The sequence below is a fragment of the Halichoerus grypus genome, chromosome 1 (genome assembly GCF_964656455.1).
Source record: "Halichoerus grypus chromosome 1, mHalGry1.hap1.1, whole genome shotgun sequence".
Taxonomy (NCBI): domain Eukaryota; kingdom Metazoa; phylum Chordata; class Mammalia; order Carnivora; family Phocidae; genus Halichoerus; species Halichoerus grypus.
In genome coordinates this window covers 208,956,278-208,984,225 of record NC_135712.1, presented here as the reverse complement: position 1 = coordinate 208,984,225, position 27,948 = coordinate 208,956,278, and the positions used below count along the sequence as shown (strand labels likewise).

The 27,948-nt window shown below is 52.3% G+C and overlaps 1 protein-coding gene and 1 pseudogene across 5 annotated transcripts in view; one reads left to right on the top strand and one right to left on the bottom strand.

The window, feature by feature from the left end:
- PDE4A (phosphodiesterase 4A) overlaps nucleotides 1–27,635 on the top strand; it is a 46,091-nt gene extending 18,456 nt beyond the window's left edge. For 4 of the 5 annotated variants that reach the window (XM_036109265.2, XM_036109264.2, XM_036109266.2 and 1 more), the window contains 14 exons: nucleotides 10,226–10,417; nucleotides 11,243–11,279; nucleotides 11,402–11,472; nucleotides 12,217–12,266; nucleotides 12,436–12,548; nucleotides 17,056–17,149; nucleotides 18,815–19,038; nucleotides 20,197–20,295; nucleotides 20,397–20,561; nucleotides 20,790–20,889; nucleotides 21,029–21,183; nucleotides 21,399–21,521; nucleotides 21,913–22,095; nucleotides 24,988–27,635. In XM_036109265.2, coding sequence (XP_035965158.2) covers nucleotides 10,226–10,417; nucleotides 11,243–11,279; nucleotides 11,402–11,472; nucleotides 12,217–12,266; nucleotides 12,436–12,548; nucleotides 17,056–17,149; nucleotides 18,815–19,038; nucleotides 20,197–20,295; nucleotides 20,397–20,561; nucleotides 20,790–20,889; nucleotides 21,029–21,183; nucleotides 21,399–21,521; nucleotides 21,913–22,095; nucleotides 24,988–25,677 — 2,296 coding nt within the window. In that variant the 3' untranslated portion in view covers nucleotides 25,678–27,635. Of the gene's footprint in view, nucleotides 1–10,225; nucleotides 10,418–11,242; nucleotides 11,280–11,401; nucleotides 11,473–12,216; nucleotides 12,267–12,435; nucleotides 12,549–15,094; nucleotides 15,535–17,055; nucleotides 17,150–18,814; nucleotides 19,039–20,196; nucleotides 20,296–20,396; nucleotides 20,562–20,789; nucleotides 20,890–21,028; nucleotides 21,184–21,398; nucleotides 21,522–21,912; nucleotides 22,096–24,987 lie in introns of those variants that run through there. The other variant, XM_036109267.2, reaches the window with a different exon arrangement.
- LOC118546536 (large ribosomal subunit protein eL6 pseudogene) lies at nucleotides 13,061–13,988 on the bottom strand (annotated as a pseudogene).
- Nucleotides 27,636–27,948: the final 313 nt, after the last annotated feature.

The following is a 27,948-nucleotide window of genomic DNA, read 5'->3' as shown; positions in this document are numbered from 1 at the left end:
GTCCTGAGTATGTAGGTATGCTCCTCTCCCCTTCCCAGGGGCGCTCAGCGGCGCCAAAACATCCAGGCTGTGCCTTGGGAAGCAGGACATAGTTCTCTGGCAGCGAGGCCACCAACCCCTTGCCACCCCTCTGTGCCTCACTCTCCTTGTTGAGCTGGGCTGTTAACACAACTCACAGAGTTGGCGGGAGACATAACTGGGTTCCTTGTGCATAAAGCATTGGGACAGTGACAGGTACACGGCAAAAATTCAGTGTAAGTGTCTTGTTATTATTGCTTTATACCTAAAAGGATCTAACCTAGCATCCAGTACACAGCAGATGCTCAATAAATGGGCATTATCACCAAAGGCCCAAGCTCATGATCGAAGAATACTCCATCTTAAGAGTTTCTTTCTTTTCTTTTCTTTTTTTTTTTTAAGTAGGCTGCACACTCAGCATGGAGCCCAACATGGGGCTTGAACTCACAACCCTGAGATCAAGACCTGAGCCGATATCGAGTCAGATGTGTAACTGACTGAGCCACACAGGCGCCCCTTAAGAGGTTTTTTTTTTTTATTTTTTATTGTTATGTTAATCACCATACATCACATCATTAGTTTTTGATAAAGAGGTTTTTTTTTTTAATTTACTTTAAACAATTAACATACAGTAAAATTCACCCTTTTTAGTATACACTGTATGAGGGTTTTTTATTGTAGGAAAATATACATAACATACAATTACCCCTTTTAATCACTCACGGAGTGTACAATTCAGTGTAGTTAAGTACACTCACATTGTTGTGCAACTATCACCACCATCCAGAACTTTCTCATCTTCCCAAACGGCAACTCTGTCCCCATGAAGCACTAACTTCCCACCCTTTCCCAACCCTTGGCTCCCACCATTCTACTTTGTCTCTATGAATAAGACTACTGTAGGGACCTCATATAAGTGGAATTTCACAATATTTGCCCTTTTGTGTCTGGCTTATTTCATTTAGCATAATGTTTTCAAAGTTCATCCATGCGGTGGCATGTGTCAGAATTGCACTTTCTTTTTAAGACCGAATACTCTTCCATTGGTAATATACACCACATTTCCTTTATCTGTTCACCAATTCATGGACCCTTGACTTATTTCCAGCTTTTGGCTATTGTGAATAATGCTGCTGTGAACATTGGTTTACAAATATCTCTTTGAGTCTTGCTTTCAATTCTTGAGTATTGAGTATTTCATTTTTTTTAAAAAAGATTTTATCTATTTTTATTTTGTGAGAGAGAGCACCAGCAGGGTTAGGGGCAGAGGGAGAGGGAGAAGCAGGCCTCCCATGAAGCAGGGAGCCAGATGCAGGGCTTAACTGACTGAGCCACCCAGGCACACCTCCTAAAGATTTTATTTTTAAGTAATCTCTACACCCAATGTGGGGCTTGAACTTATAACCCCAAGATCAAGAGTCACATGCTCTACTGACTCAGCCAGCCAGGAGCCCTTATTTTTTAAAAAAAAGATTAGCCATTCTGGTGAGAGTGTGGTGATATCACATTGTGCCTTTGATTAGCATTTCCCTAATGACTAATGGTGTCGAGCATCTTCTCATGTGCTTATTGTCCATCTGTATGCACACCTACCTTATTTATTGTGCTTCGCTTTATTGCACTTCACAAATACTGTGTTTTTTACACATTGAAGGTTTGTGGCAAGGCTGCATCAGGCAAGCCTATCAGTGCCATTTCCCCAACAGCATTTGCTCACCTCGTGTCTCTGTGTCACATTTTGGTAATTCTTGCAATTTTTCAAACTTTTTCATTATTATTATATTTGTTATGGCAAACTGTGACCGGTGACTAAAACTCACTGAAAGCTCAGATGATGGTTAGCATTTTTTAGCAATAAAGTATTTTTCAATTAAGGTAATGAACTTTTTAGATATAATGCTACTGCACATTTAATAGACCACAGTGTAGTGTAAACTTAAGTTTTATATGCACAGGAAATAAAAAAAATCCATCTGACATGCTTTATTGCAGTGTTCCGGAAACAAGCCTGCAATATCGCCGAGGTATGCCCATATCTTCTCTGGAGAAATGTTTATTTCATTCCTTTGCCCACTTTTTAATTGGGTTGTTCCTTTTTTATTGTTGTTAAGTTTTAGATCTTTATATATTCTAGATATTAATCCCTTATCAGATACATGATTTGCAAAAATTTTCTACCATTCTGTGGATTGCCTTTTCACTCTCTGGATAGTGCCCTTTGATGCAAAAAAACCTGGTAATTTTGATGAGGTGCAATTTCTTTTTTTTTTTTTTTTTTAAGATTTTACTTATTTATTTGACAGAGAGAGAGAGAGCACAAGCAGAGGGAGCAGGAGAGGGAGAAGTAGACTTCCCGCTGAGCAGGGAGCCTGATGTGGGACTCAATCCCAAGACCCTGGGATCATGACCTGAGCCAAAGGCAGGCACTTAACTGAGCTACCTGGGTGTCCCTATTTTTTCTTGCTTGTGCTTTTGGTGTCATATCCAAGGAATCATTGCCAAGTCCAATGTCATGAAGCTCCTAAGAGTTTTATAGTTTTTCGTTCTTCCGTTTAGGTCTTTGATCCATTTTGAGTTAATTTTGTATATGGTGTGAGGTACGGATCCAACTTTATCCTTTCGCATGTGGGTAACCAGTTTTCCCAGCACCATTTGTTCAAGAGACTGTCCTTTTCCCATTGAATGGCCTTGCCGCCCTTGTTGAAAATCATTTGACAATACATGTGAGGGTTTATTTCTGGGTTTACTCGACTCTATTGGCCTGTCAGTCTGTCTTTATGCCAGTACCACACTGTTTTGATTATTGTAGCTTTGTAGTAGATTTTAAAATCGGTAAGTGTGAGTCTTCCAACTTTGTTCTTCTTTTTCAAGATTCTTTTTTTTTTTTTTTAAGATTTTATTTATTTATTTGAGAGAGAGAGAGATAACACGAACAGGGGAGAGAGGGAGAAGCAGGCTCCCCACTGAGCAGGGAGCCTGATGTGGGGCTCAATCCCAGGACCCACATCAGGCTCACAACCTGGGATCACAACCTGAGCCGAAGGCAGACGCTTAACTGACTGAGCCACCCAGGTGCCCCATCTTCTCATTCTTTTCTTTTTTTTTTTTTTTAAGATTTTATTTATTTATTTGACAGAGAGAGACACAGCAAGAGAGGGAACACAAGCAGGGGGAGTGGGAGAGGGAGAAGCAGGCTTCCCGCCGAGCAGGGAGTCTGATGTGGGGCTCGATCCCAGGACTCTGGGATCATGACCTGAGCTGAAGGCAGACGCTTAACGACTAATCCACCCAGGTGCCCCTCGTCTTCATTCTTGAATACAGGATGTCTTTTCATTTATTTGTGCCTTTAATTTCTTCCAGCAACATTTTTGTTTTCCGTGCACTTTTGTCCGCTTGGTTAAGTTCATTCCTAAGCATCTTATTCATTTTGATGCTATTGTACATGGAATTGTTTTCATAATATTCTTTTGGGATTATTCATTGTTAGTGTACAGAAAAGCAACAGATTTCTGGTGACTTTGTATCCTGCAACTTTGCTAAGTTCATTTATTAGTCAGTTCTGAGTTTTGACACAGGTAATCCCCACGGCTGGCTCCTTTCTCTTAGCAAAATTCATTTGAGACTCATTCAAGTTGTTTTGTGTATCAGTAGTTAAAAAGGAAACTGCTGTTTCTTTCTACTCTTGCTGACTCTTCACTTCTGACGCCAGACATACGTGGTTTTTTCCCTCACATCAACCAATCCTGCAACTCTCTGTGCCACTGACCGGGTGGACTACATTCTGTTTCAATTCTGACACTAACTGCCTGGAGTTACTACAGATCCCACAGGTTAAGGGCTCAGTCTGGTAAGGCTGCCCCCTCTTTAGCATAAGTCTCAAGTCCAGGGTGTTACCTGTGCTTCTGACCCACCGGCTATAAGTCAAGGTTCCGACAACCCCCGCTTCAGGTTCAGTTAATTTCCTAGAGCTGGTCACAGAACTTAGGAAAAGAGTGCACTTACTAGATTACTGGTTTATTAGAAAAGATACAACTCAGGAACAGCCAGATGGAAGAGATGCAGAGAGCAAGGTATAAGGGGAGGGGCATGGAGCTTCATGCCCTCTCCAGGTGCACCACCCTCCCAGCCCCTCAATGTGCTCAGCAACCCAGATACTCTCAGGGATGTTGATGGACGCTTCATCTTGTTGGCACAGCTGACTAAATCATTGGCCCTTCCATTGGTGATTCACTCAGACTCCTTCTCCTTTCCCTTCCGGTCCAGGGAGGGGGACTGAAAGCTCCAACCCTCTAACCACATGGTTGGCTCCCCCTTGAGGCTCTCCAGGTGTCCCCAGCAGGTAGTCATCTCTTAGCATACAAAGACACTTTTCACTGCAGAGATTCCTAGGGTTTTTGGAACTGTGTGACAGGAAACCAGGGCAGAGACCAAATATATATTTCTTATTATTTCACAGTAGTTCAAAAAAAAAAATTTTTTTTTTTAAGTAGGCTCCACAGGGGTGCCTGGATGGCTCAGTCGGTTGAGCGTCCGCCTTCGGCTTGAGTCATGATCCCAGAGTCCTGGGATCAAGCGCCGCATTGGGCTCCTTGTCCCTCTCCCTCTGCCTGCCACTCCCCCCCCCCCCCCCCCCGCCTCTGGCAAATCAATCAATCAGTCAGTCAATCAAAATAAGTAGGCTCCACGCCCAGCACCGGGCCCAACGTGGGGCCTAACTCACAACCCAGAGATCAAGACCTGAACTGAGATTAAGAGTCAAACACAACCAACTAAGCCACCCAGGCGCCGCCTCCCCCCAATTTTTTTTTATGCTGGATAGTATTCCATGGTATGGGTCTGCCACAAATTATCCATTCACCGGTTGATGCATGTTTGGTTTGGTTGTTTCCAGTATTTGGTGATTATGAGCAGAACCTCTTTTTTTTTTTTTTTAAAGATTTTATTTATTTACTTGAGAGAGAGAGAATGAGAGAGAGCACATGAGAGGGGTTAGGGTCAGAGGGAGAAGCAGACTCCCTGCCAAGCAGGGAGCCCGATGCGGGACTCGATCCAGGGACTCGATCCAGGGACTCCAGGATCATGACCTGAGCCGAAGGCAGTCGCTTAACCAACTGAGCCACCCAGGCGCCCTATGAGCAGAACTTCTATAAACATTTGTCTGCAGGTTTTTGAATGAACATATATAGTTGACCATTGAATAACATGGGCTTGAACTGTGTGGGTTCACTTAGATGCAGACTTTTTTTGATATATATATAGAACAGGACTGGAAATGCATTTTTTCTTCCTTATGATTTTCTTTTTTAAAAAATATTTATTTATTGGGGCGCCTGGGTGGCTCAGTCGTTAAGCGTCTGCCTTCGGCTCAGGTCATGATCCCAGGGTCCTGGGATGGAGCCCCGCCTCGGGCTCCCTGCTTGGTGGGAAGCCTGCTTTCCTCTCCCACTCCCCTGCTTGTGTTCCCTCTCTCGCTGTCTCTCTCTCTCTGTCAAATAAATAAAATTTTTTTTTTTTTAGATTTTTTATTTATTTATTTGACAGACAGACAGCGAGAGAGGGAACACAAGCAGGGGGAGTGGCAGAGGGAGAAGCAGGCTTCCCGCGCAGCAGGGAGCCCGATGCGGGGCTCAATCCCAGGACCCTGGGATCGTGACCTGAGCCGAAGGCAGATGCTCAACCATCTGAGCCACCCAGGCGCCCCAATAAATAAAATCTTTTTTTTTTTTAAAGATTTTATTTATTTATTTTAGAGAGAGAGAATGAGAGAGAGCACATGAGAGGGGTCAGGGTCAGAGGGAGAAGCAGACTCCCTGCCGAGCAGGGAGCCCGATGCAGGACTCGATCCCGGGACTCCAGGATCATGACCTGAGCCGAAGGCAGTCGCTTAACCAACTGAGCCACCCAGGCACCCATAAATAAAATCTTAAAAAAAAAAATTTATTTATTTGAGAGAGAGCACAAGCGGGGGGAGGGGCAGAGGGAGAGGGAGAAGCAGACTCTGTGCTGAGCAGGAGCCTGACTCGGGGCTCGATGCCAGGACCCTGAGATCAAGACCTGAGCCAAAGTCAGACACTTAACTGACTGAGCCACCCAGGTGCCCCCCTTATGATTTTTTTTTTTTAAAGATTTTACTTATTCATTTGACACAGAGAGGGAGAGAAAGAGAGAGTGAGAGAGAGAGTACAATCAGGGGGAGCTGTAGGCAGAGGGAGAAGCAGGCTGTCCACCAGCAAGGAGCCTGATGTAGGACTCAATCCCAGGACCCCGGGATCACGACCTGAGCTGAAGGCAGACGCTTAACTGACTGAGCCACCCAGGCACCCCTATGATTTTCTTTTTTTTTATTTATTTATTTTTAATATTTTATTTATTTATCTGACAGAGAGAGACACAGCAAGAGAGGGAACACAAGCAGGGGGGTGGGAGAGGGAGAAGCAGGGTTCCTGCTGAGCAGGGAGCCTGATGCGGGGCTCGATCCCAGGACCCTGGGATCACGACCTGAGCTGAAGGCAGACGCTTAACTGACTGAGCCACCCAGGCACCCCTATGATTTTCTTAATAACATTTTCTTTTCTCTATTTTATTGTAAGAATATAGTATATAATACATGCACAAAATACATGTTAATCGACTGTTTCTGTCATTGGTAAGGTTTCTGGCCAACAGTAGGCTGTTAGTAGTCAAGTTTTGGGGGAGCCAAAAGTTATATGTGGATTTTCAACTTCGCAGGGGGTGGCACCCCTAACCCACTTGTTCAAAGGTCTACCGTATTTTCACTTATCTTGGGTATAAACATAGGAGTGGATTTTGGATCACACTCATTGCTTAAGAAACCGACCAGATGCCTTCCAGAGTGGCTAAACCACTTGGTGTTCCCTCCAGCAACGGATGAGGAGGGTTCCAGTTGCTCCAAATCCTTGTCACCACTTGCCATTATCGTCAGTTGTTTCTTGTTTGTTTGTTTGAACCATCCTAGTAGATGTGAAGGGATAGTTCCTGGTGTTAATTTGCATTTCCCTAAGGAGTAATGGTGTTTCCTATGCTTATTTGCCGTATGTATATCTTCTTGGGCGATCTGTCCAGACTTTGGCGCATTTTTAAATTGAATTCCTCGTCTTCTTTTTATTGAGTTTGGAGACTTCATTATATAGCCTGGATACAGGTCCTTTGTCATATATTTTCTCCTAGTATGTAACTTGTCTTTTTATTCTTTTGACAGTGTCTTTTTTTTTTTTTTTTAAGATTTTATTTATTTATTTGACAGAGAGAGACAGAGTGAGAGAGGGAACACAAGCAGGGGGAGTGGGAGAGGGAGAAGCAGGCTTCCCGCAGAGCCGGGAGCCCGATGCGGGGCTCGATCCCAGGACCCTGGGACCATGACCTGAGCCGAAGGCAGACGCTTAACGACTGAGCCACCCAGGCGCCCCGGTGACAGTGTCTTTTGCAGAGCAGAAGTTTCCAGAGTTTTTAAGAAGTTTTTTGATATTTGTTTTTTAAAAGAAGTTTGGATTTTTGGTTGTTTAAAATTTCTGATTTCTGGGGCGCCTGGGTGGTCCAGTCAGTTAAGCCTCTGACTCTTGATCTTAGCTCAGGGCTTGATCTCGGGGTCGTGAGTTCAAGCCCAGGGTTGGGCTCCACACTGGGCATGGAGCCTACTTAAAAAATAATTAAAAAAAAATAAAATTTCTGATTTCTTTCCTAAAATTGGAATAGCTGCTTGCTCAGGGCCCCCAGCACCACCCTGCCTTTGGTGTCAGCTGCCTGGCCCCTGGGAACATTTGCTTTAATGGTGGGAATGTGCTCGAATGGGACTTGAGCAGGTAGAGGGTGACAGTTGAAGAGTTACAAGATTTGCGTTTGAATTCTGACCTCACCGTGCTTTTGCTGTGTGACCCAGAGCTAATCATTATCCTCTCTGACCTTAGTTTCTTCATCCGTAAAATGGAATCAACAGAGTCCCTCCCTGTACCCCTACCCCAGAAAAAAAGGTTAATATACGGACGCTGGTTTCGCTGTCCTACTCTAGGAGATTTCAGACTTATTAGCAGAGGGATCATTCAAATAAAATCTTACACTGATTCTTAATAGGTAGGACTGGAAAGGGGAGGGTTCCATTTCCTTCCCCTGCCCCCTTGCACCCACCAGAGCATAGCCTGAAGTCAGCTGACCAGGCTGACCCCCTCACTTTAACAACAGGGTAACAGCCCAGAGAGGGCAGTGGCCTTCCGAAGGCCACACAGTATGCCGCAAGCACATAGCTCCCCACACTCATCCTCAGTTCTCCATATCAACTGCCTTGCTGAGTCCACGCCCAGGTGGCATGTACGGGGCTGATTGACTTACAATTGGCAGTGTTTGCTGAGCTCTGTGCTAGGCACCATCCTGAGCATTTTACCTGTGTTCACACTGGTCACCAGGATGACCTGAGGGAGGTGGTGCTTGTCCCCATTTTGTGGATGAGGAAACTGAAATTCAGCCATTTCCCCCCAAGTCACACCTCTGGGAATTGGCAGAGCCAGCATCTCCCTGGCTCGTCCTGAGGATCTCTGTCTTCCCAGTGCCACCAGGTTGGGGTCCCACCTTCCTCCCCTCTCTCTGTAGCTGGATCTCCATCACAGTGTGTATCTGCCCTCTAGCCACACGAGCTTCCTTGCTGGTCCTCAGACAAAAACCAAATCCTGCTCCAGGGCTTTTGCACTTGCTGATCCCGCCCCCCAGCCCCTCCCCCCCAAGTGTTTTCTCCTACCTCCTGACCAGTGGCCTACTCCTTCTCATCTTTCAGGGCCTGCTCACATGTCCCCTCCTCAAAGAGGCCTGGCTCAGCTACAGCAGCTCAAATCACCTCTCCAGTAACGTTCAGTCACCCACCTGGTTTTTAATTCTGTGCGTGGCAGAATCCAGTTCTTCTATTCATTCGTTACATTTTATGATTTATTCAGTAAACATTTATTGGGTGTCCTCTGTGTGCCAGGCCATCTTCCTGGCTCAAGGGATAGAGCAATGAACAAGGCAGACAAAAATCCTTGCTCTGCAAAGCTTAGTTCTAGAAAGGAAGGCAAATAGTAAAGAAGTCAAATATAGAGTATGTCAGGTAAGTAGTATTTCTTTTTCTTAAGGAACGGAAATATAAAATATTAGGGCAGAGATTCAGATCTTAGATGTGTTGGTCAGGTGAGGCCTCCTGAGAAGACAAGGTTTGAGCTGAGGCCTGAAGGAGGTAAAGGAGGAGCCATTGGAGATCTGGGGAGGGGAAACAGCCTGTGCAAAGGCCCTGAGGCAGGAATGTATCTGGAATGTTTAGGAAACAGCAAGGAGGCCATCGTGGCTGGAGTAGAGTGAGTGAGGGGTAGACTGGGAGGTCATGGGGCAGGGCCTTGTGGGCCACAGTGGGGACTTTGGCTTTTGCTCTGGGTGAGCTGGCAGCCACAGAAGGGTCTGAGCAGAAGAAGGATGTGACCTGACACAGGTGTTCACAGGCTCCCTCTGGCCACAGTGGAGGGGAACAGACTGAGGGGCAAAGACAGGAGCCAGGGGCCAGGGCAGAGACAAATACACTGGTCCAGGCAAGCAATGAGACAGGGCTGACCAAGGAGGGGGTGAGAAGTGGACAGATTCTGAATAGCCTTAGGCATTGAGGAAAGAGTAGAGCCAAGAAGGCCCCCCCACTTTTGGGATGTGCACTGCCGCTAGGCTAACCTGTTTATAGTCCAGCCCTCCCCATGCCATGTCCGTGAGGGACAGATAGTGGTCTGTCTCGGTCACTGCTGTGTCCCCAGCACCTCTACGGAGCCTGGCTCACAAAGGCGCTCAGTAGTTGTTTGAGCTCTGCAGCTCCCTGTCTCCCATCTCTTTCGGGATATCTGTCTCTCTTTAATGTTTTCTTTTTCTTTTTTTTTTTTTTAAGATTTTATTTATTTGCGAGAGAGAGAATGAGAGACAGAGAGCATGAGAGGGAGGAGGGTCAGAGGGAGAAGCAGACTCCCCGCTGAGCAGGGAGCCCGATGTGGGACTCGATCCTGGGACTCCAGGACCATGTCCCGAGCCGAAGGCAGCCGCTTAACCAACTGAGCCACCCAGGCACCCTCTTTAATGTTTTCTATCTGACCCGCCCACCTCTACCAGGAATTTCCTTGGTACCTTTATTCCTCTTGACCTCCCCAATGCCATCTCAGCCCCCCGACCCCTCTTCTCGCCCATCCCCTTACAGCTTCGAGGCAGAGAATGGGCCCACGCCATCTCCTGGCCGCAGCCCGCTGGACTCGCAGGCGAGCCCGGGCCTCGTGCTGCATGCTGGGGCCGCTGCCAGCCAGCGCCGGGAGTCCTTCCTGTACCGTTCAGACAGCGACTACGACATGTCCCCCAAAACTATGTCCCGGAACTCATCGGTCACCAGCGAGGCGTGAGCACCCCCTTCTCACCCTCCAGGCCTGCTCCCAACATAAGCTGCCCTTGCCAGCAGGGAGTGGGGACACTGCCCAAGCCCCCGGGCCACCTCTCCCTTCTAGGGAAGAGTAAACAGCCCCCTTGCCCACAGCAAGGGCCCAGTCCCACTCACCCAGCCTGCCAAAGCCCACTCCTACGCATGGGCAGCTAGGGCCTGGTCCCCCCCAGCCTGTCCCTCCAACAAGGAGGGAACTCCACTTGAGCCTCTCCCTGCTGCCACATCTTCCCACAGACTGTCCACCTTGCCTGAGCCCCCTCTTCCTTCCCCCCCTTCAGGCTTCCCTAAGCCAGCCCCCCTTATCACGACCACCTGTTGAGGTGTGAGAACCCCCCCAGGCCTGCTCAGCCCCCTCCCCTCTCGCTGGATCCTCCAGCCCTGGCCCTACCCATCCAGGTACCCACCTCAACCCCCCCAACTCCTTCCTGCTCCCCACCCCCTCCTACCCACGGTGTACACCAAGCCCAGCCTTGGCAGTGTATTTGTGGCCATCCCCTTTGTCTCTGCACACCCCCTCCCTGCCCACCCACGTGAGCTCCTCTCTCTGACCACCATTTCCTTTAGGACCAGCCCCCTCAGGGTGTCTACCCTTGGGAGGTAGTAAGTGCCTTCTCCCCTCACCTGTTGGAGCCTCCCCTCCCAGCCCACCAACCTCCCCAGGCCCAACCCCCACAGAGTGTCCGCTCTAGAGAGTTGCTTCTCTGGCACCCTAGCCCTTCTCCACCCAGGCCCGTGGGTGTCCCACTGTGAGGACGCCTGACCTGCCCCTGTCTTTGATTGCAGGCACGCTGAGGACCTCATTGTGACACCTTTCGCCCAGGTAAGACCCCTCTCCTAAGGAGAGAAGGGGCTCCAACCCTCCCCCCACACCTGGGGACAAGGGCCTAGCCCCAGCTGCCCCTCCGGGTGGCTCCTTCCCCTCACTGCTGCTCCCTGTCCCAGGTGCTGGCCAGTCTCCGGGGTGTTCGCAGCAACTTCTCACTCCTGACCAATGTGCCCATTCCCAGCAACAAGTAAGTCAAAGCTGGGCCCCGGCGCTCATGATCACAAGGCTAAGCACACCTGGGTTCAACTCTTAGTTCCACTGTGTGACCTCAGGCAGGAACTTGACCTCTCCATGCCTCTGTTCAGGCAACAGCTTCCTCTGAGCCAGTAAACCATTGCAGTTTGAATGCCTAAGACAGAAACTTAAAAATAAAGACCAAGGGGTCCAGACACATGGTGGTGAAGCCAAGGGTAGCCAGTTACCCCAGGCTTGGGGCCACTGCAGGCCCCGATGCCAACTTTCCAGGCAAATAGCATCTTGTGGTACCTTTGCTCCCCCTCTATAAAATGGGAATTTAATAGCGCCTCCATTAGATGCTGCTGTGAGGAGTCTGGAAGATGATACATAGAAAAGTGTGAGAACATTGTGCAGTGCATAGTAAGCGCTCACTAAATAGCAGTAGTTATTCCGTGGGGGCAGGGGCGTGGCTGAGAACTGCTGGTCCCTCCAGGAGTTAGGGGAGAGATGCTCAAGGAAGCAGGAACTTTGGAGACGAAGGACCTGTCCCTACCTCTGGTCAGCCCTGTCAATTCCCTGAGCCCGTTGCCTCATCTGTAAAATGGGTCCTTATGGGGCTCTGTGAGAAGCTGCAGGCTGAGTACATGGGACACAGTGAGCGCTCAGAAAAAGGAAAATCGGCATTATTCATGGAGAGGGGGAGGCAGGAATCTGGGGGCGCACAGGCTGATGCTGGAGCCCCATTTCTTTGCAGACGGTCCCCGTTGGGCGGCCCAACCCCCGTCTGCAAGGCCACGCTGTCAGGTAACAAAGCCCAGGGGGGTGGGAAAGCGCCCCTCTTGCTGCTGGGGGGAGTCCCCTCACTCGGGGTGGCTGTCTTAACTGTCCTTTCCCAGCACCCCTCTCACCTGATGGACCCCCATCATCACGGGCTCGGGCCTCTGGGTCACCACCTGTGCTGTCCCTTCCCTAGAAGAGACATGTCAGCAATTGGCCCGGGAGACACTGGAGGAGCTGGACTGGTGTCTCGAACAGCTGGAGACCATGCAGACCTACCGCTCCGTGAGCGAGATGGCTTCCCACAAGGTGAGCGGGCCTGGAGCCAGCAGGGCGGGACCAGCCCCTGGGCGGGGCCTGAGGATGGGGGCCAACCGCTGGGTGGGACCTGTAGGCGGGGCCATCCTTGGGGGCGGGGCTGGTTCCTGGATAGGGCCAACGAGGTGGGGCCATTCCCTAGGCCTGTGGGGTGGGGCTAACTGTGGGGTGGGGCTAACTGCTGGGTGGGGTCTGGGGTGGGGCTAACCATGGGGCGGGGCCAATCTGTGGATGGGGCCTATGAGGTGGGAGTCCATCCCTAGGCGGAGCGGACCCCATAGGCTGCCTGTTCCTGTGGATTCTGACTTCTCCCAGGGGTGGGGGAGCCTGGCGTGTGTGGATGTGTATGGGTGTGGGTGTCCGTACATCTGTATGTAGACAACCGTCTCTCTTAAGGGGGGTTGTTCTATGCTAGAGTCTACAAGTGTATATGTGATTGTGGGTCTGTGTGGCTGTCAATTTGTTGGCTACACATTTGCAGCACAAGGTGAGGTGGGAGGGGATTTTTTTTTTTTTAATGGATCAGTTATTTAATTACATTCTTTGTAAGAAATTTGGAACACCAATTTGTGAGGGTAAACTCCATTTGTGAGAGAAAACACAGAGCGGAGGTAGCCCTGAAGCTGAGGAACAGCTTTGATCTTTGGCAGAATTTGCGAGTCCACAGCTTTCTGATCAACCTTGCGCTGCTCTGTAATCTCGTATTTCTCTTTCTCGGTGTCGAAGATCTCACCCTCCTGGTGTCTGGGCTCGCGCAGCTTCTTCTTGAAGTAAGCATCAGTGAGATGTTTGGGGATTTTCACACTGCTGATATCAATTTTGGTAGAAGTAGCAATGACGAATTTCTGGTGTGTTCTACGCAGAGGAACTCGATTGAGGGACAGAGGTCCGGTCACAAGTAGCAAGCCACTGCTCAGTTGCTTCAGGAAAACTGCCCTCTTGCCTCTGTGGCGCCCAGTGAGGATGATCAAAATGGTCCCGGGAGTGATACTAGCTCGCAGCTTTCTCACGTGCTGACTGAAAGGTTTTTTGCCGGGGCTCAACAGCTTTCGAGGCACATCTTCAGTAGGGTAATACCTAGGCTTTTTGCGAAGTTTAACCACTCGGGTACCACCATTCCTGTCACCACCAACTGGTTTTGTGACAGTAGCAAGAACTTTCTCCTTCTTTTTCTTTTCAACCCTGGATTTAGCTGCCGAATACTTCCTCTTGTACATGGCCTTTCTGGAATACATAGCCGATCGGGAATATCTGCCAATTCCTCTGACAAGTACAGGGTTTCGGCTGCAGTGGGGCTTCCCCTTCTTTGGCGTTTTAGCCTTGGAGTTACCCTTCTTAGCCTTGCCACCAGCATCAGCCTTCTTAGCTTCAGGTTTCTTCTCCTTAGTATCCGGCTTCCCAGCTTTTTCGCCCGCCATCTTGCAAGATGGGAAAGAGCGGGAGGGGATGTTTTAAGAGGGCGCATCAGGAAGTCAGGAGGAGTGGTGTGCAGATGTGTACCTACGGAGGATGTATGGGTGTGCACAGGCGATTATACTGGGCTGTAAGTGTGTGGGCCCGTGCCAGAGGGGTATGTATGTTTACAAGTGTGAGTTAGTCTAGGAATGAATCTGAGTGTGTATCTCCCATGTGTTTGAGACTCTGTGCGTGTGTGTGCTTGCAGGGCTGCAGGGGAGGGTGCAAGGCTTCCGTGTACAGCTGTGCAGATTGTGTACTGCACAACTCCAGAGGGCACCATTCAGAAAGCAGGCAACATGAATGATGTTTTCTGGAGTTGTGCAGCTTGGTGGTAGCCTTCGTGGGAGGAGGCCTCTCAGGAAATGAATGTGCGGGTGGAGGTGTCTGTGTTGGGGGGTGCCTACACCTGTGGGTGGAGATTTGTCTGGGAACATTCGAGTCTGAGGGTGATTGTGTCTCTGAAGGTGTACTGAGCATCTGAGAATGTGACTGTCTCTAAATGTAGGTCTTCGGGTGTGTTTCTGCAATGGTGTGTGTGTGTATTTGTGGGTGTGAGTGTGAGCATTCCCTTGTGGATTCCTCAGGGTCTGTTTGTGCCCAAGGCCACAGGGGTATTTGTGTTTGTTTGAAAGTGTGTCTGTGGCTGTGTTGAGTGGGTGTTAAGTGTGCCAGTAAATCTGGGTGTTTGTCCCTAGGTGTGTGTCTCCATGTCTGGGTGTGAGTCTGTGTTCTTGGAAGGGGTGTGTCTGAGAGTGTTTAGATCCTGTATGCCCAACCGACTACCTGTAAATGTGTTGGACATCAGAGTTGTGACTGTGTGATGTGTGTTTGCGTGTGGGTTGGTGGGAAAGGTGTGTCTCAGAGTGTTTGTGTGTCTGTGAGTGTGTAGAGTGTCTGGGTGTGTGTCTTTGTCTCTGGGTATGTCCACGGAGGGGACGTGTCCTCTCAAGGGTGTGTGTGCCTCCCTGCCTATCCCTGGCAGCCCCACCTGGATCTTGGCTTAGGCCCGTGGGCTCGGATGCCCCTTTAACGCCCCCCCCACCCCCGGCACCACCTGACGTCGCATGCAGCCTGCCAGTGCTGCAGTGAGCGCGCACACGCACACACACGGGCGCGCACACGGAGCCCAGAGCCTCCGAAGCCACCTCCCGGGACCCTCGCCCTGCCCCCTCATGGGCAGGGGTCCCAGGCCGCCTCCAGCCGCTGCCGCGGGGGGGCCCATCAGGGCCAGGGGCTGGCAGACCATGTAACCAGGGCTGCTGTCGGGAGCGCGGAGGGGAGGGGAGCCCCCAGCCCTGCTGGGCCGGCCCAGGCCCCTCCGCGGCTCCCCCTTGCACTGCCCACCTGCCCAGAACCGCCCCCCCCCCCACACACACACAGTGGCTGTTAGCCCCGGGACTCCCCAAGCCCAACCTCTCTGTGCGGCAGCCCCGAGCGGGGCTAAGATTCCAAGATGCCCTTGGTGGATTTCTTCTGTGAGACCTGCTCCAAGCCGTGGCTGGTGGGCTGGTGGGACCAGGTAGGGGAACTCGGGGAGGGGGATGGGCAGGAGACTTGGCCCTGACCCTCCCACCTTGGAGCCTCCAGCCCCTGGTCTGGGCTGGTGTGTGCAGCTGTGCACGTGTGTGGCCTGGACATGGAACCTTGTGACTGTCTGTCTCTGTGTGTGGCCCAGGGCTGGGCGGGGAGAGTGGGTGGCTGGGGATGTGGGTCTCTTGCTGGGTGTGACTGTCAGCAGTCGCCTGTGCGTGTCTGCAGTGGTGTGGGGCTGTCTGACCATATGCTTATTTGCCGGGGTCATGATGTGGCCCTCTCTGAGATCATACGGCTCTGTTTGTGGTGGTGTGTGTTGGGACATGTTTGTGAGCCCAGAGCTGTGTGATTTTTCTGGGGCATGTGACCCCAAGTGTCAGTGACCGCCTTATTGTGTATGCCCCTTGATTTGTGTGTCTGTGGCCGTGTAGAACGGTGTGAGATGGTAGTCTGTGACTCTGTGTGTGGTTGTGTGACTTTGTGGGTCCATCTTGTGTGTGTATGTGTATCTTTCTGTGCAACTGGGGTCTCTGGCAGCAGTGGGAGGAGTAAGCGCCCCATCCTGGTGTGGGCTACGTGAGCTCACCCTTCCTGTCAGGTGTCCCTCCTGCCTCTCTGGACAGAGTCTGCTCCTGGTTTGGGGGTGCTTTGGTGGAGCTTGGGGGCGGGGAACCAATGCCCTTTCTCCTCCATGCACAATGTCACGGCAGATGCTTGTGTGAAGTGGCGTGGGGGGACCAGGAGGGACCGCCAGGCCTGGTTCTGTGTATACTCCGTTCATCTGTGCATCTACCCACCCCTCTGAGGTTGGGGGAGAGGGGGCTATGATGGGAACCCCCCTCCCCTGGGTGACCGAACAAGGTTTCCTCAGCTCACTATTCTCCCCTGCCCCTGCCAAACCTTCTCTTCACCCAGAACTTGCATTTCTCTCCTGCAAAGGAGAGACTGTATTCTCTCCTTCCAAACTGCGTTTGGAGCTGGGGGCCAGGACGCCTTGGGAGTGGGGTCCATATCTGGGAAGACTTGGGCCAGGGTAGCTCTGGGAAGGCAAGGGTTAAGGGGCCTGCAGCCTGCCCCCTTTTCCCCCAGCTCAGCAGCTGGTTGGAGGGGGAGTTGCTAAGGAGACTCCCATCACCATGGCGACGGGATTCTCCTGACACCCCATTGGCTCACTGTTAGGCAGGAGCCCCTCCCTTCCACAGGTGCCCCTCTGGCTCCTCCTTTTGGGCCGGAGGAGGAAGAAGTCTGGGAGGGGTGCCCCCCTTCCTCAGGAAGGGAGGGGTATGCTGAGTCCTGACTTCCCAGCCTGGGGCCTCCATCCAGACCTGGGAGGAGAGGAAGGGCTGACCCCTCCCCTCTAGCAGCTTGCTGAGGGCTCTGTTGGCTGAGCAGAGAAGTAGGAGGGACTTGTGGGGTCTTCAGAAGTTTCTTGGGAGGGGCTGACCTCCCCCACCCTCTGATGCCCGGTCTCCCCATCATTCCTTCCTTCTTGCCTCCTTCGCCTTAGTTCAAGAGGATGTTAAACCGTGAACTCACACACCTGTCAGAGATGAGCAGGTCAGGAAACCAGGTCTCTGAGTACATCTCTACCACATTCCTGGGTGAGTGAAGGGCAGCACTTTGTGGGGAGGCTGCACGCCTGGACTGGAGGGGGCTGCCCCAGACCGCAGGTCCTATTGCTGACATTTGCCCAGGGGACCCTGACTCCTAATTCCCCAAAGATCCACGTTACCATGCTCAAGAGTTCCCATACTCTCGATGCCCCCAAACTCAGAGGGATGTCGACTTTATAGAACCTCCACATTAAAAAACCTCTCCAAACAGAAGAGCCCCTCCAAACTCAGTGGAACCACAATGGAACTCTCAAACTCAAGACCCCAAGAAACCCACAAACTCAAATAGAATTCTTAAACTTTAAATGCCTCCAGGCTGGGGGCGCCTGGGTGGCTCAGTCGGTTAAGCGACTGCCTTCGGCTCAGGTCATGATCCCAGGGTCCTGGGATCGAGCCCCGCATCGGGCTCCCTGCTCCGCGGGAAGCCTGCTTCTCCCTCTCCCACTCCCCCTGCTTGTGTTCCCTCTCTCGCTGTCTCTCTCTCTCTCTCTGTCAATTAAATAAATAAATAAAATCTTTAAAAAAAAAAAAAATAAATAAAATAAATGCCTCCAGGCTGAAAGACCTCCTCGAATTCAGTAGAGTGTCCAAACTCGGATTCCCCCACACAAATTCAGGAGACCCCGCAAACCCTCAGTAGGGTTCTCAAACTTAAAAGAACCGCTGTCCTTAAGAGCCCAGAAGAGACCCCCAAACTTTAAAAAACCTCCAAGCTGAGAAGTCTCCCAAATTCAGTAGAATCATCCAACTTGATATGACCCTCAAATTCAGCAGACTCCTCCAAATTTTCCATACCCAATACAGTTATACAGAATACCTCAAATTCATTAGAACCCTCAAGCTCCTCGGGACCTCCAATTCGTCCTAATCTCTGAACCCAAGAGCCCAAGCTGAGGATAATTTCACCCTCTCAATTTATCACCAAAAGTTTCCAAATTTTGGAGAATGGCCCTGCACCGATCTCAAGAGAAGTTCAGAGTTTCAAATGCTCCCGCCAAGGGGGGTGTGGCCATGCAGAGTTCTGAGATCCAGCCAATGGGAGCACGGCATGCAAATAACCCCTATTAGGCCCTGTTATTGACTGGCAGGGCCCCAGGTCACAATGGGTGGCCCGGGCTCGGCTCTGGAAGCCCTTGAAAGCTCAGGAAGAGGGCTCCTGGGGCTGGGCCCCAGGCGGCTGGTGTCAAAGGGGTGGGCTGGTGGGAGGGTTCATGGAGCCAGAGACTACCCTTCCGTCCCGCCTCCCAGTGCTGTCCACCCCCACCAGCACTCTTAGTCACCATGGAGGTGTCTTCCCTGCCCGAGAAGTTTCCCTGCCTATACAGGGCAGGCAGCGGCTCTCTCTAGCATCCCCACCTCGCTTCCTGACTTCCCATGCCATCCCCCTGCCAAACCTGGGGATCAGACAGGGGCTACCCCATAGCTCCGGGCCAGCCCCAGGGTCCCCACTCCAACCCACCACTTCCCAGAAGAATTCCTACCTTCTTTCTGGTTTCCAGCCTATAACTAACCAAAAGCACGACACCCTGAAGGGGTCTGCCCTCCTGAGTGAGCCTTCCCAGGGCACGGTGGGGAGCAGGGGAGGGGGACTGAGGGCCAGATGAGGGCATCTCTGTGAGGTGCTAATGCTTGTCTCTCCTCCGTCTTCTGCAGACAAGCAAAATGAAGTGGAGATTCCATCACCCACAATGAAGGATCGAGAAAAACAGTCAGCCCCACGGCAGAGACCCTCCCAGCAGCCCCCGCCCCCTGGACCGCAATTCCAGCCCATGTCTCAGATCACAGGGGTGAAGAAGCTGATGCACAGCAGCAGCCTGAATGATTCCAGCATCCCCCGCTTTGGGGTGAAGACCGACCAAGAGGAGCTCCTGGCCCAAGTGAGTGGCGGCTCCGCAGGGGCTGGACTAGAGAGGGACAGGTGTCTCCTGGGGCCCAGACAGGGACTGGGCATTGGGTCAGTCTGAAATGAGGATTCAGGTATCCTGGGGTTATGAGACTCTCAGGAGAGGGGGAGTAAAGGAAGCAGGATAGGAAGGAGCTAAGCCAGGAGGTGGCGTCAGCTAGCATCGGCCTCAGCCTGACCCATCATGGAGCTCTGGAGTGTGAACACCACCAGAGTTGAGCCCACCTTAAGGCAAGAGTGCTGGACTTTTTACCCCTGCGTCAGTCATTGGCTGTGAGCTGCCCCCAGAGTGGACAGCATTACCTCCTCTGTGTAGATCCCGTAGGGGCAAGAGCAGTTTTCTGGAGAACAGTGTGGCATGAGTCTTGGTAGGCAACAGTCCCAGCAGGTGGAGGATGGGTGCACCCATCAGTGAAGGGGGTCTGGTCAGAACCCCCATAGCATCCACTACCGGCCAGACCTGGGTTCAGCCCCTGGCTCTTCCGTGACACCTAAAGCCAAGGGGCTCCCACGTGGGTTTGTACGGCGGATGCGGTGCATGTTTGTTGGCTTACTCAATTGCCATTTATTGTAACCTGCAAGCCGGCACTAGGCTGTGCCACCTTTAGTCACCCAGCATTTATTGAGCACCTGCTGGCACTGTTCAGCGTCCTGGAGAGACATGGAAAACTAGCCCCTGTTCCTTTCCCCCTGGCGCTGATGAGCAGTTTAGCTCAGAAGTTAAACTGTGCTTTGGGGTCAGCCTAGCTGAGTTAACATTTCAGCTTGGCCACTCGTGAGATACAGGGTCTTGGGGAAGTCTCATCACTCCTCTGGGCTTTGGTTCTCAAACCAACCAAATGAGATCAAGCACTTAGTGTAATGCTTGGCAGATAATAATCACTCAGTACACAGTCGCTGTGGTTGCCCTGTTATCTTCCGGCTGGTAGGACACGCACGGTAAATTCCATGCTGCTGAGCATGCCACCCCCTGGGCGAGCAATAACGGTGCCACTTTCAGACCAGAGCTCTGAACTGCTAGGAGAGAGTCAGGAGGGGTGAAGATCAACCAAGAGGAACTTCTGACCCAAATGGGTAGGGGCTTGGCCCTGGTTCTTGTGGGCTCCTGACCTCTGGCCTCCAACCCCGCCAGGAACTGGAGAACCTGAACAAGTGGGGTCTGAACATCTTTTGCGTGTCAGAATACGCCGGAGGCCGTTCCCTCAGCTGCATCATGTACACGATATTTCAGGTAGGGTGGGCCGAGTGGGGCAGGGTGCGAGGGAGGGGGGCACCGTGGAGAGCGGAGAGCCAGCAGGAGTCACCGCCCCCCTCCTCGTACCTTACCCTCAGGAGCGGGACCTGCTGAAGAAGTTCCGCATCCCGGTGGACACCATGGTGACTTATATGCTGACCCTGGAGGACCACTACCACCCCGACGTGGCCTACCACAACAGCCTGCACGCGGCTGACGTGCTGCAGTCCACGCATGTGCTGTTGGCCACACCCGCGCTCGATGTGAGCCTGGCCCCCGCGTCTCTCACTGCCCGCCCCCTGTCTCCCGTTTGTCTCTGTGGCCTTGGGTCTCTGACCTCCATCCCTCTCTGATCCTGTTCCTCTTTCTGGTCCTTATCCCTCTCTCCTGACCGCCCTCTTTTGTGACACCCCCATCTCTCTCTTACCCCGTCTCTCAGAACCCCCATCTTTCTAACCCGTCTCTCTCCGACCCCCACTCTCTGCCCCTAGGCTGTGTTCACGGACCTGGAGATTCTTGCCGCCCTCTTCGCGGCTGCCATTCATGACGTGGACCACCCTGGGGTCTCCAACCAGTTCCTCATCAACACCAGTGAGTGGCCCCCCGCGGGGGCGGGGCCTGCCGGGTTGGGGGCGGGGCCTGCCGGGTTGGGGGCGGGGCCTGCCGGGTTGGGGGCGGGCCCGGATGGCTCCTGCGCTCCTCTGACCACCCGCCTGGGCCTGGGCCGCAGATTCGGAGCTGGCGCTCATGTACAACGACGAGTCGGTGCTGGAGAACCACCACCTGGCCGTGGGCTTCAAGCTGCTGCAGGAAGACAACTGCGACATCTTCCAGAACCTCAGCAAGCGCCAGCGGCAGAGCCTGCGCAAGATGGTCATCGACATGGTGGGCGGGGCCGGAGCGGGGACCCGACTGGAAAGGTCGCCTCTGAGGCGTGGGGAGCGGCAGGGTCTGAGTCCAGGACTGGAAGCCCCGGGAGAGGCGTCCCTTGTGGGGGCTGGGGACAGGTTGTGCTGAGCGAAAACTATAGAGGCGCAGGTCGGGTCAGTACAACCCAGAACAGGGCTTCAGCGGCCCCTGTGACGCCCCCTCACCCACAGGTGCTGGCCACGGACATGTCCAAACACATGACCCTCCTGGCAGACCTGAAGACCATGGTGGAGACCAAGAAAGTGACCAGCTCGGGGGTCCTCCTGCTGGACAACTACTCCGACCGCATCCAGGTGCCTCCTCGCCCACCATATAGGGAGACTAGAGCCTCTCTCTTCCTCTCTCCCCTTCGGGTCTGGGTGGCTCCCCTCCCTCAGCCTCCAGCTCCCATGTTGTCCATCTTCCCATCTCTTTTCTCTCTCCCTCCCATCTCTCCATCCCAAGCCCCATCTCCTACCATCCCTCCTCATTTCCTCTTACTGCCTCCCTCAGTACTGCCTTCTCTCCTCTCCCCCACCCATCTCTTTCTTTTCTCTCCCCCTCCCTTCCTCTCCCCTCTCCTCCCTCTCTCCATATCCCCACCACGCCTTCTCCTCGCTCTCCCCGTAAAGGGGGAGGTAAGGAAGCATGAGGTCCCACACTGGGACAGGGGCGTGGCCTCTGAAGGTGCCCCACCTCATGCAGGTCCTTCGGAACATGGTGCACTGTGCGGACCTCAGCAACCCCACCAAACCCCTGGAGCTCTACCGCCAGTGGACCGACCGCATCATGGCCGAGTTCTTCCAGCAGGGCGACCGGGAGCGGGAGCGGGGCATGGAGATCAGCCCCATGTGCGACAAGCACACGGCCTCGGTGGAGAAGTCTCAGGTACAGTTCTGTGGCCCCTGTGGAAGGCAGCAGGCTGGCCCTCCCCATCCCATGCTGGCCTGGAGCTCCGAGAGGCCCAGACGCTCCTGACCTGCCCCTCCACAAAGCCAAGTTACTCTGTGTTTGTTTTTTTTTCCTTTTCTATCTTGATGGGAAATCTCCAGCATTTTCTCTCCTACAGAACAGCCAAACTGGGCCTCTGGACTCACCATTTGTAGACCCGAGTCAAACAAGTTCTAACTCATTTGTAGCCACCAAACAGCATTAATAATGATACTCACCCGGCTCTTAGTTACAGACCTTACGTCGATACGGCCTCTCAATTTCCCTGTAACCTGGCCACCGATCTTGTCCTTGATTTTTGGTGGATTTTTTTTTTTTTTTTTTAAGATTTTATTTATTTATTTGACAGAGAGAGAGACAGCAAGAGAGGGAACACAAGCAGGGGGAGTGGGAGAGGGAGAAGCAGGCCTCCCGCTGAGCAGGGAGCCCGATGCGGGGCTCGATCCCAAGACCCCGGGATCATGACCTGAGCCCAAGGCAGACGCTTAACGACTGAGCCACCCAGGCGCCCTGGATTTTTTTTTTTAAAGATTATTTATTTATTTATTTATTTGAGGGAGCAGGAGTGGGGGCTGGGGGTGGGGGGGAGGGCCAGAGGCAGAGGGAGAAGCAGGTTCCCCGCTGAGCAGGGGGCTAGTGGCAGGGGCTCCATCCCAGGATCCTGGGATTATGACCTGGAGCCAAGGCAGATGCTTATCCTTGATTTTTGGTGAATTTTGAAATGAGATGCAGTGACTCGTCATCGTGTGCTTACTTAACTTGACAAGAGGTACAGAAACACAGTCTTGTTTGTAAAGTGTGAACGTGAAGGATTCTCACCCTCCCCACTTCCAGTCTCCTCCCTGGTGAGACCTATTTTTCCCAGTTCACTGTGCATGCCTTTCCAGACCAGAGTTACCCAGCGCTGGCACTGTTGACATTTGGAGCCAATCATTCTCTGTCACGGGGGCTGTCCTGCGCTTTGGAGGATGTGGAGCGGCATCCCTGGCCTACACCCTCCCCTTCCAGTTAGAACCACCAAAAATATTTCTAGACACTTCCAAATGTCCCCTGAGCATGCAGATCACCCCCATCCTCCCAACACCTGGGAAAACCAGTTTCATACATTTTATTATGGTTATGTTTACAGGCAACTTAATAGTTCATGGGTTTTGCTTTTTTATTTTTTTTTTTATTTATTTTATTATTCTTTAAAGATTTTATTTATTTATTTATTTGACAGAGAGAGACACAACGAGAGAGGAACACAAGCAGGGGGAGTGGGAGAGGGAGAAGCAGGCTTCCCGCGGAGCAGGGAGCCCGATCCCAGGACCCTGGGATCATGACCTGAGCCGAAGGCAGACGCTTAACGACTGAGCCACCCAGGCGCCCCATGGGTTTTGCTTTTTTAAAACATATGAATTTTATCAACATATACGTATTTTTATACAGCTTGCTTTTTTCCCCAAAGAGTGCCTTGGAGATCTGTCCAAGTTATTACACGTAGATTTAGTGCATCCCTTTTGACTGTTGTATGGTATTCTCATAGATTTAGATAGCTAATGGTTTCTGGGGAAACTAGCTAATGGTTTTTCTCCTGTGGCTGGACATTTAGGTGTTGAGGAGTTACAAATTCACAGTGACTCAAACAAGATAAACGTTCATTTGTGTTCCCTCTTACGTAAAAAAGCCTAGAGGAAGAATATCGCTCCCTTTGGCTTCATGAAATGGTCAGGCACCTAGGAGATTTCAATCATCAGAAGCTCGGGGCCTCTGTCCCCAGAGATGCCTCTCGTAGTCACGGATGCTGTGGACGCTCTAGCCATTCTGGCCACAAAGCAGGGAGGAAAGGTCTCTGCCAGTTGAGGCAGCACCCCTACTCCCGACTCCCACCCCAGCTCCAATCTTCCATCTACCTGTGGTCACATGGCCACCCTCTCTCTTTGCAAAGGAGGTTGGGAAATGTAGTTTTCAGCTGTGTAGGGGAAGCATTGCTTCCACCAAGAAAAATCAAGATTCTGTTAATAAGAAGGAGGGAAGAGGGATGCCTGGGTGGCTCAGTCGGTTAAGCGTCTGCCTTCAGCTCAAGTCATGATCCCAGGGTCCTGGGATCGAGTCCCATATCGGGCTCCGTGCTCAGCGGGGAGCCTGCTTCTCCCTCTGCCTGCCGCTCCCCCTGCTTGTGCTCTCTCTTGCTCTCTCGCTCTGAAAAATAAATAAAATATTTTTTTATTTTTTTATTTTTATTTTTATTTTATTTATTTATTTTTTTTAAGATTTTATTTATTTTTATTTGAGAGAGAGAGAATGAGAGAGAGCGAGTACATGAGAGGGGGGAGGGTCAGAGGGAGAAGCAGACTCCCTGCCGAGCAGGGAGCCCGATGCGGGACTCGATCCAGGGACTCCAGGATCATGACCTGAGCCGAAGGCAGTCGCTTAACCAACTGAGCCACCCAGGCGCCCCTAAAATATTTTTTTAAAAACTTAAAAAAAATAAGGAGGGAAGATAATATCAAAGTGGGTTAGGCAATACCCTGCCATGGAATTATTTCTAGTTTTTCTTTGTTGAAAAAAAAATGTCATTATTAATATCTGTGGTGTACCACAATTTTTAAAAACGAATTCCCAACTGACAGATATATGGAGGTTTCTAGTATTTGTTGGCATCTCATATGTAAAGATTTTTTTTTTTCTTACCCGTGCAAGAGTTTTTCCAGGGTGGATCTGGAGAAGCAAGATTACAAGGTTAACTGCTATCAGCCTCTTTTAAATTCTGCTAGATCTCACAGCATGGCAGGATGATCTGCACCAGCGGGCCACCAGTTTATACCTTTCTCCCTTCTCTCCCAGGTGGGTTTCATCGACTATATTGTACACCCGCTGTGGGAGACGTGGGCTGACCTGGTCCACCCAGATGCGCAAGAGATCCTGGACACGTTGGAGGACAACCGGGACTGGTACTACAGTGCCATCCGGCAGAGCCCTTCACCACCGCCCGAGGAGGACCCCAGAGGGCCAGGCCACCCACCCCCACCGGATAAGTTCCAGTTTGAGCTGACGCTGGAGGAAGAAGAGGAGGAGGAGCTGTCTACTTCCCCAGGTGCATTTGAAGTGCGGGACTTGTCCCTGGCTCAGGATCCATCCGCAGCTGAGGAACTATGGGAGGTGGATGGCCAGGCTATGGCCACAGAGGTGAAGGTAAAGGAACCGCGCTTCACACCGCAAGGCGACTCAGCAGGTAGTGTGGCTGCGGGCGAGGACGAGTTCATGTCCCCAGATGCATCCGTGGAGGCTGGGGGCCGCAGCAGACCCCTGGCCCTGTCTGCTGAGAGTCCCCCTCTGCCTGCCTTGAGGACCCTGCCCCCTCCAGAGGAAGCCCCGGGCCTCCTGGGCCTCCCCTCCATGGCGGCCGAGGTGGGGGCCCAAAAAGAGCATCAGGCTGCCAAGAGGGCGTGCAGTGCCTGCACAGGAACATCTGGCGAGGACCCCCCCCCACTCCCAGCTCCTGGTGGGTGGGGGTCAGCTGGAGGTCCTACCTGAGCCCCGGCTCCTCCACCCTGTTGCTCTCCCCGCCTCCCTCCACCACCATCACCCCCCGACCACCTCCTCCACTGCCTCAAAGACTCTTGGGCCTCCTGAGAAAAAAGAAAACAGAAAAGTGGGTTTTTTTCTCTTTTCTTTTTTTCCTCTTTCCCCCCACCCCCACCCACGGGGCCTCTTTTTGGAGGTGGGGGCTGGGGAACAAGGGGCGGAGGTCCCGGAAGGGATTTTATTTTTGGAATTTTAATTGTTACATTTTTAGAAAAAGAAAAAAAAAAAAAAAACCAGGATAAAACACAGCCACTGTAGACGCTCCTGTTCCGGACTAAACCCCTCGTGTCCCTCCCCGGCCGCCTCCCCCGCCCCAGGTCCCAGGCTCAGTCTTCCGGCCTCCTAGGGCTCCCCGCCTGGGCCCAAGCAGGCATCGCGCCTCCCTCCCTCCCTCCAGGCTTTTCCTCTGAATTTTGGAGGGTCTCTGGAACCTAACCAGGAATAGCCATTCTGGGCGGGGGCTCTGGGGGGCTGTCACCAGGGGAGGCCCCAGCTCCAGCCCCTCTCTGGCTCACTGCCCACCACCCCCACCCCCAGAAGTCTTCCGCCTCATTTTGCACAAACCTGGCAATACTAACTTGGGGGACAGGGACAGGGACGGGGACAGGGGAGCTGTGCGCTTTCAGATGTAGCAGAGGGAAGGTGTTGGAGGGACATTCACACCACTAACCTGGGGTCTGAGGTTCGAGGAGGGCCTGATCCCCCCTCCGCTTGCCATCCCCTTGCCCTTCCACTTTGGGTTCTGTTTGAATTTTCTCCATTTAGGGGGGAGATGGCTCTGAACCACACCCCTCCTTCCAGCTGCTTCTCCTCTTGTTTCTGCCTTAATGATCCCCACGGCCGTAGGAGAGGGGTTTGCAGTGGCTCCCACCTGCACCTTGGGTGGGGTGGGACCAGGCCCAGAGCCCCCATCCTGGGCACCTCCCCCGCCCCAGCATCCTCCTGACCCCCGTCATGACCCTTTGCCCTAGGAGGAAGCAATAACAGTGTACACCCACACCCCCTTTCTGGGCAGCCCTTTCCCACCCTGGCACCAACCAAAGTCATTTCTCCTTTGCCCCCACTTGGCCACGCCTCCCCTTCACCCCTTAGTTATTCCTGGAGCAATATGACAGACAGATGCAAGGCCCTTTTTCTCCAAGCCATGGGGGACTGTTTGGAAGGAAAGACCCCCCCTCCCCCTCCTTTATGCCCTTTGGCCCAGTTCTGCAGCTGGGCAAGGCAGGGCCTCTCTCTCATTCCCCCACCCCCAATTCTGAGCACACGGTACTGTAGCCCCCAGCTGCCCGCAGCCTTCCATCTGTCTGTCCATCCCTGTGGGGAGTACCTCCCACTCCCACCCCCATGATGCTGTACAGGGTTCCTTTTTGTAGCGACATTAGTTTCTGTCCCAGCCAGTGACTGGAGTGGGACTTCTTTTTGGTTTTCTTTCTTTTCTTTCTCTCTCTCTCTCTCTCTCTCTCTCTTTTTTTTTTTTTGTACATATTGTATGGTTGGTTTGTAAATTATTCTACAGAGGCAAAAAGGGAAAATAAACTTGCCCTTCCCCAGCAGACCCGGTCAGGGGAAGGAGGGGTGGGGTCTCCCAGAGAGAGAGTCCCCATTCCCACTGTATTATACAAACTGTAAAATAGACCCCGAAAGGGTGGATTCCGCGCTGCCGCTTGATGGGAAGTCGTGTCATTGTAAGGGGCGAGGGCTGAGCAGAGCCTACCCCTTCCCCCTTCCCCAGGTGTGACTGGTGAGTTGGAACCCCACCCCCAATCAGGGCTCCTCTCCCGGGGGGGGGGCACAGGACCCCCCTGAGCTGCTCTTGTGTTGTCCATTTCGACGATCAATCAGTCGGTCCGTTGATCGATAATCAATCCTTCGATCTTGTCTCCAATTAAATCGAGGCTTTCACTGATCTTCCTGGCTTATTGACTTCCTTTCCCACCCTGTTCTTGGGAGGTCTACCTCTCCTGCACTGTCTGCCTGGGGTGGGGGTAAGGGGAAAGGGAGGCTCTGTCCCTATCCCTCCCCAAGCAGATAGAACCTGAAGGGGGGCAGCAATGTGGCAGGAGGCAGCCCCCCGCCCCCCGCCCTGCCCCGGGGCCTGGACCGGGCACTTGCTCAAGGACTCCAGGTTGTAAAGTGGAGGTTCAGACCAGTCTTTGGAGGCCAGCAGACCCAGGTAAAGCCCACTTCTCTTACACAGCATCTCTGACAGACCTCTTGGGT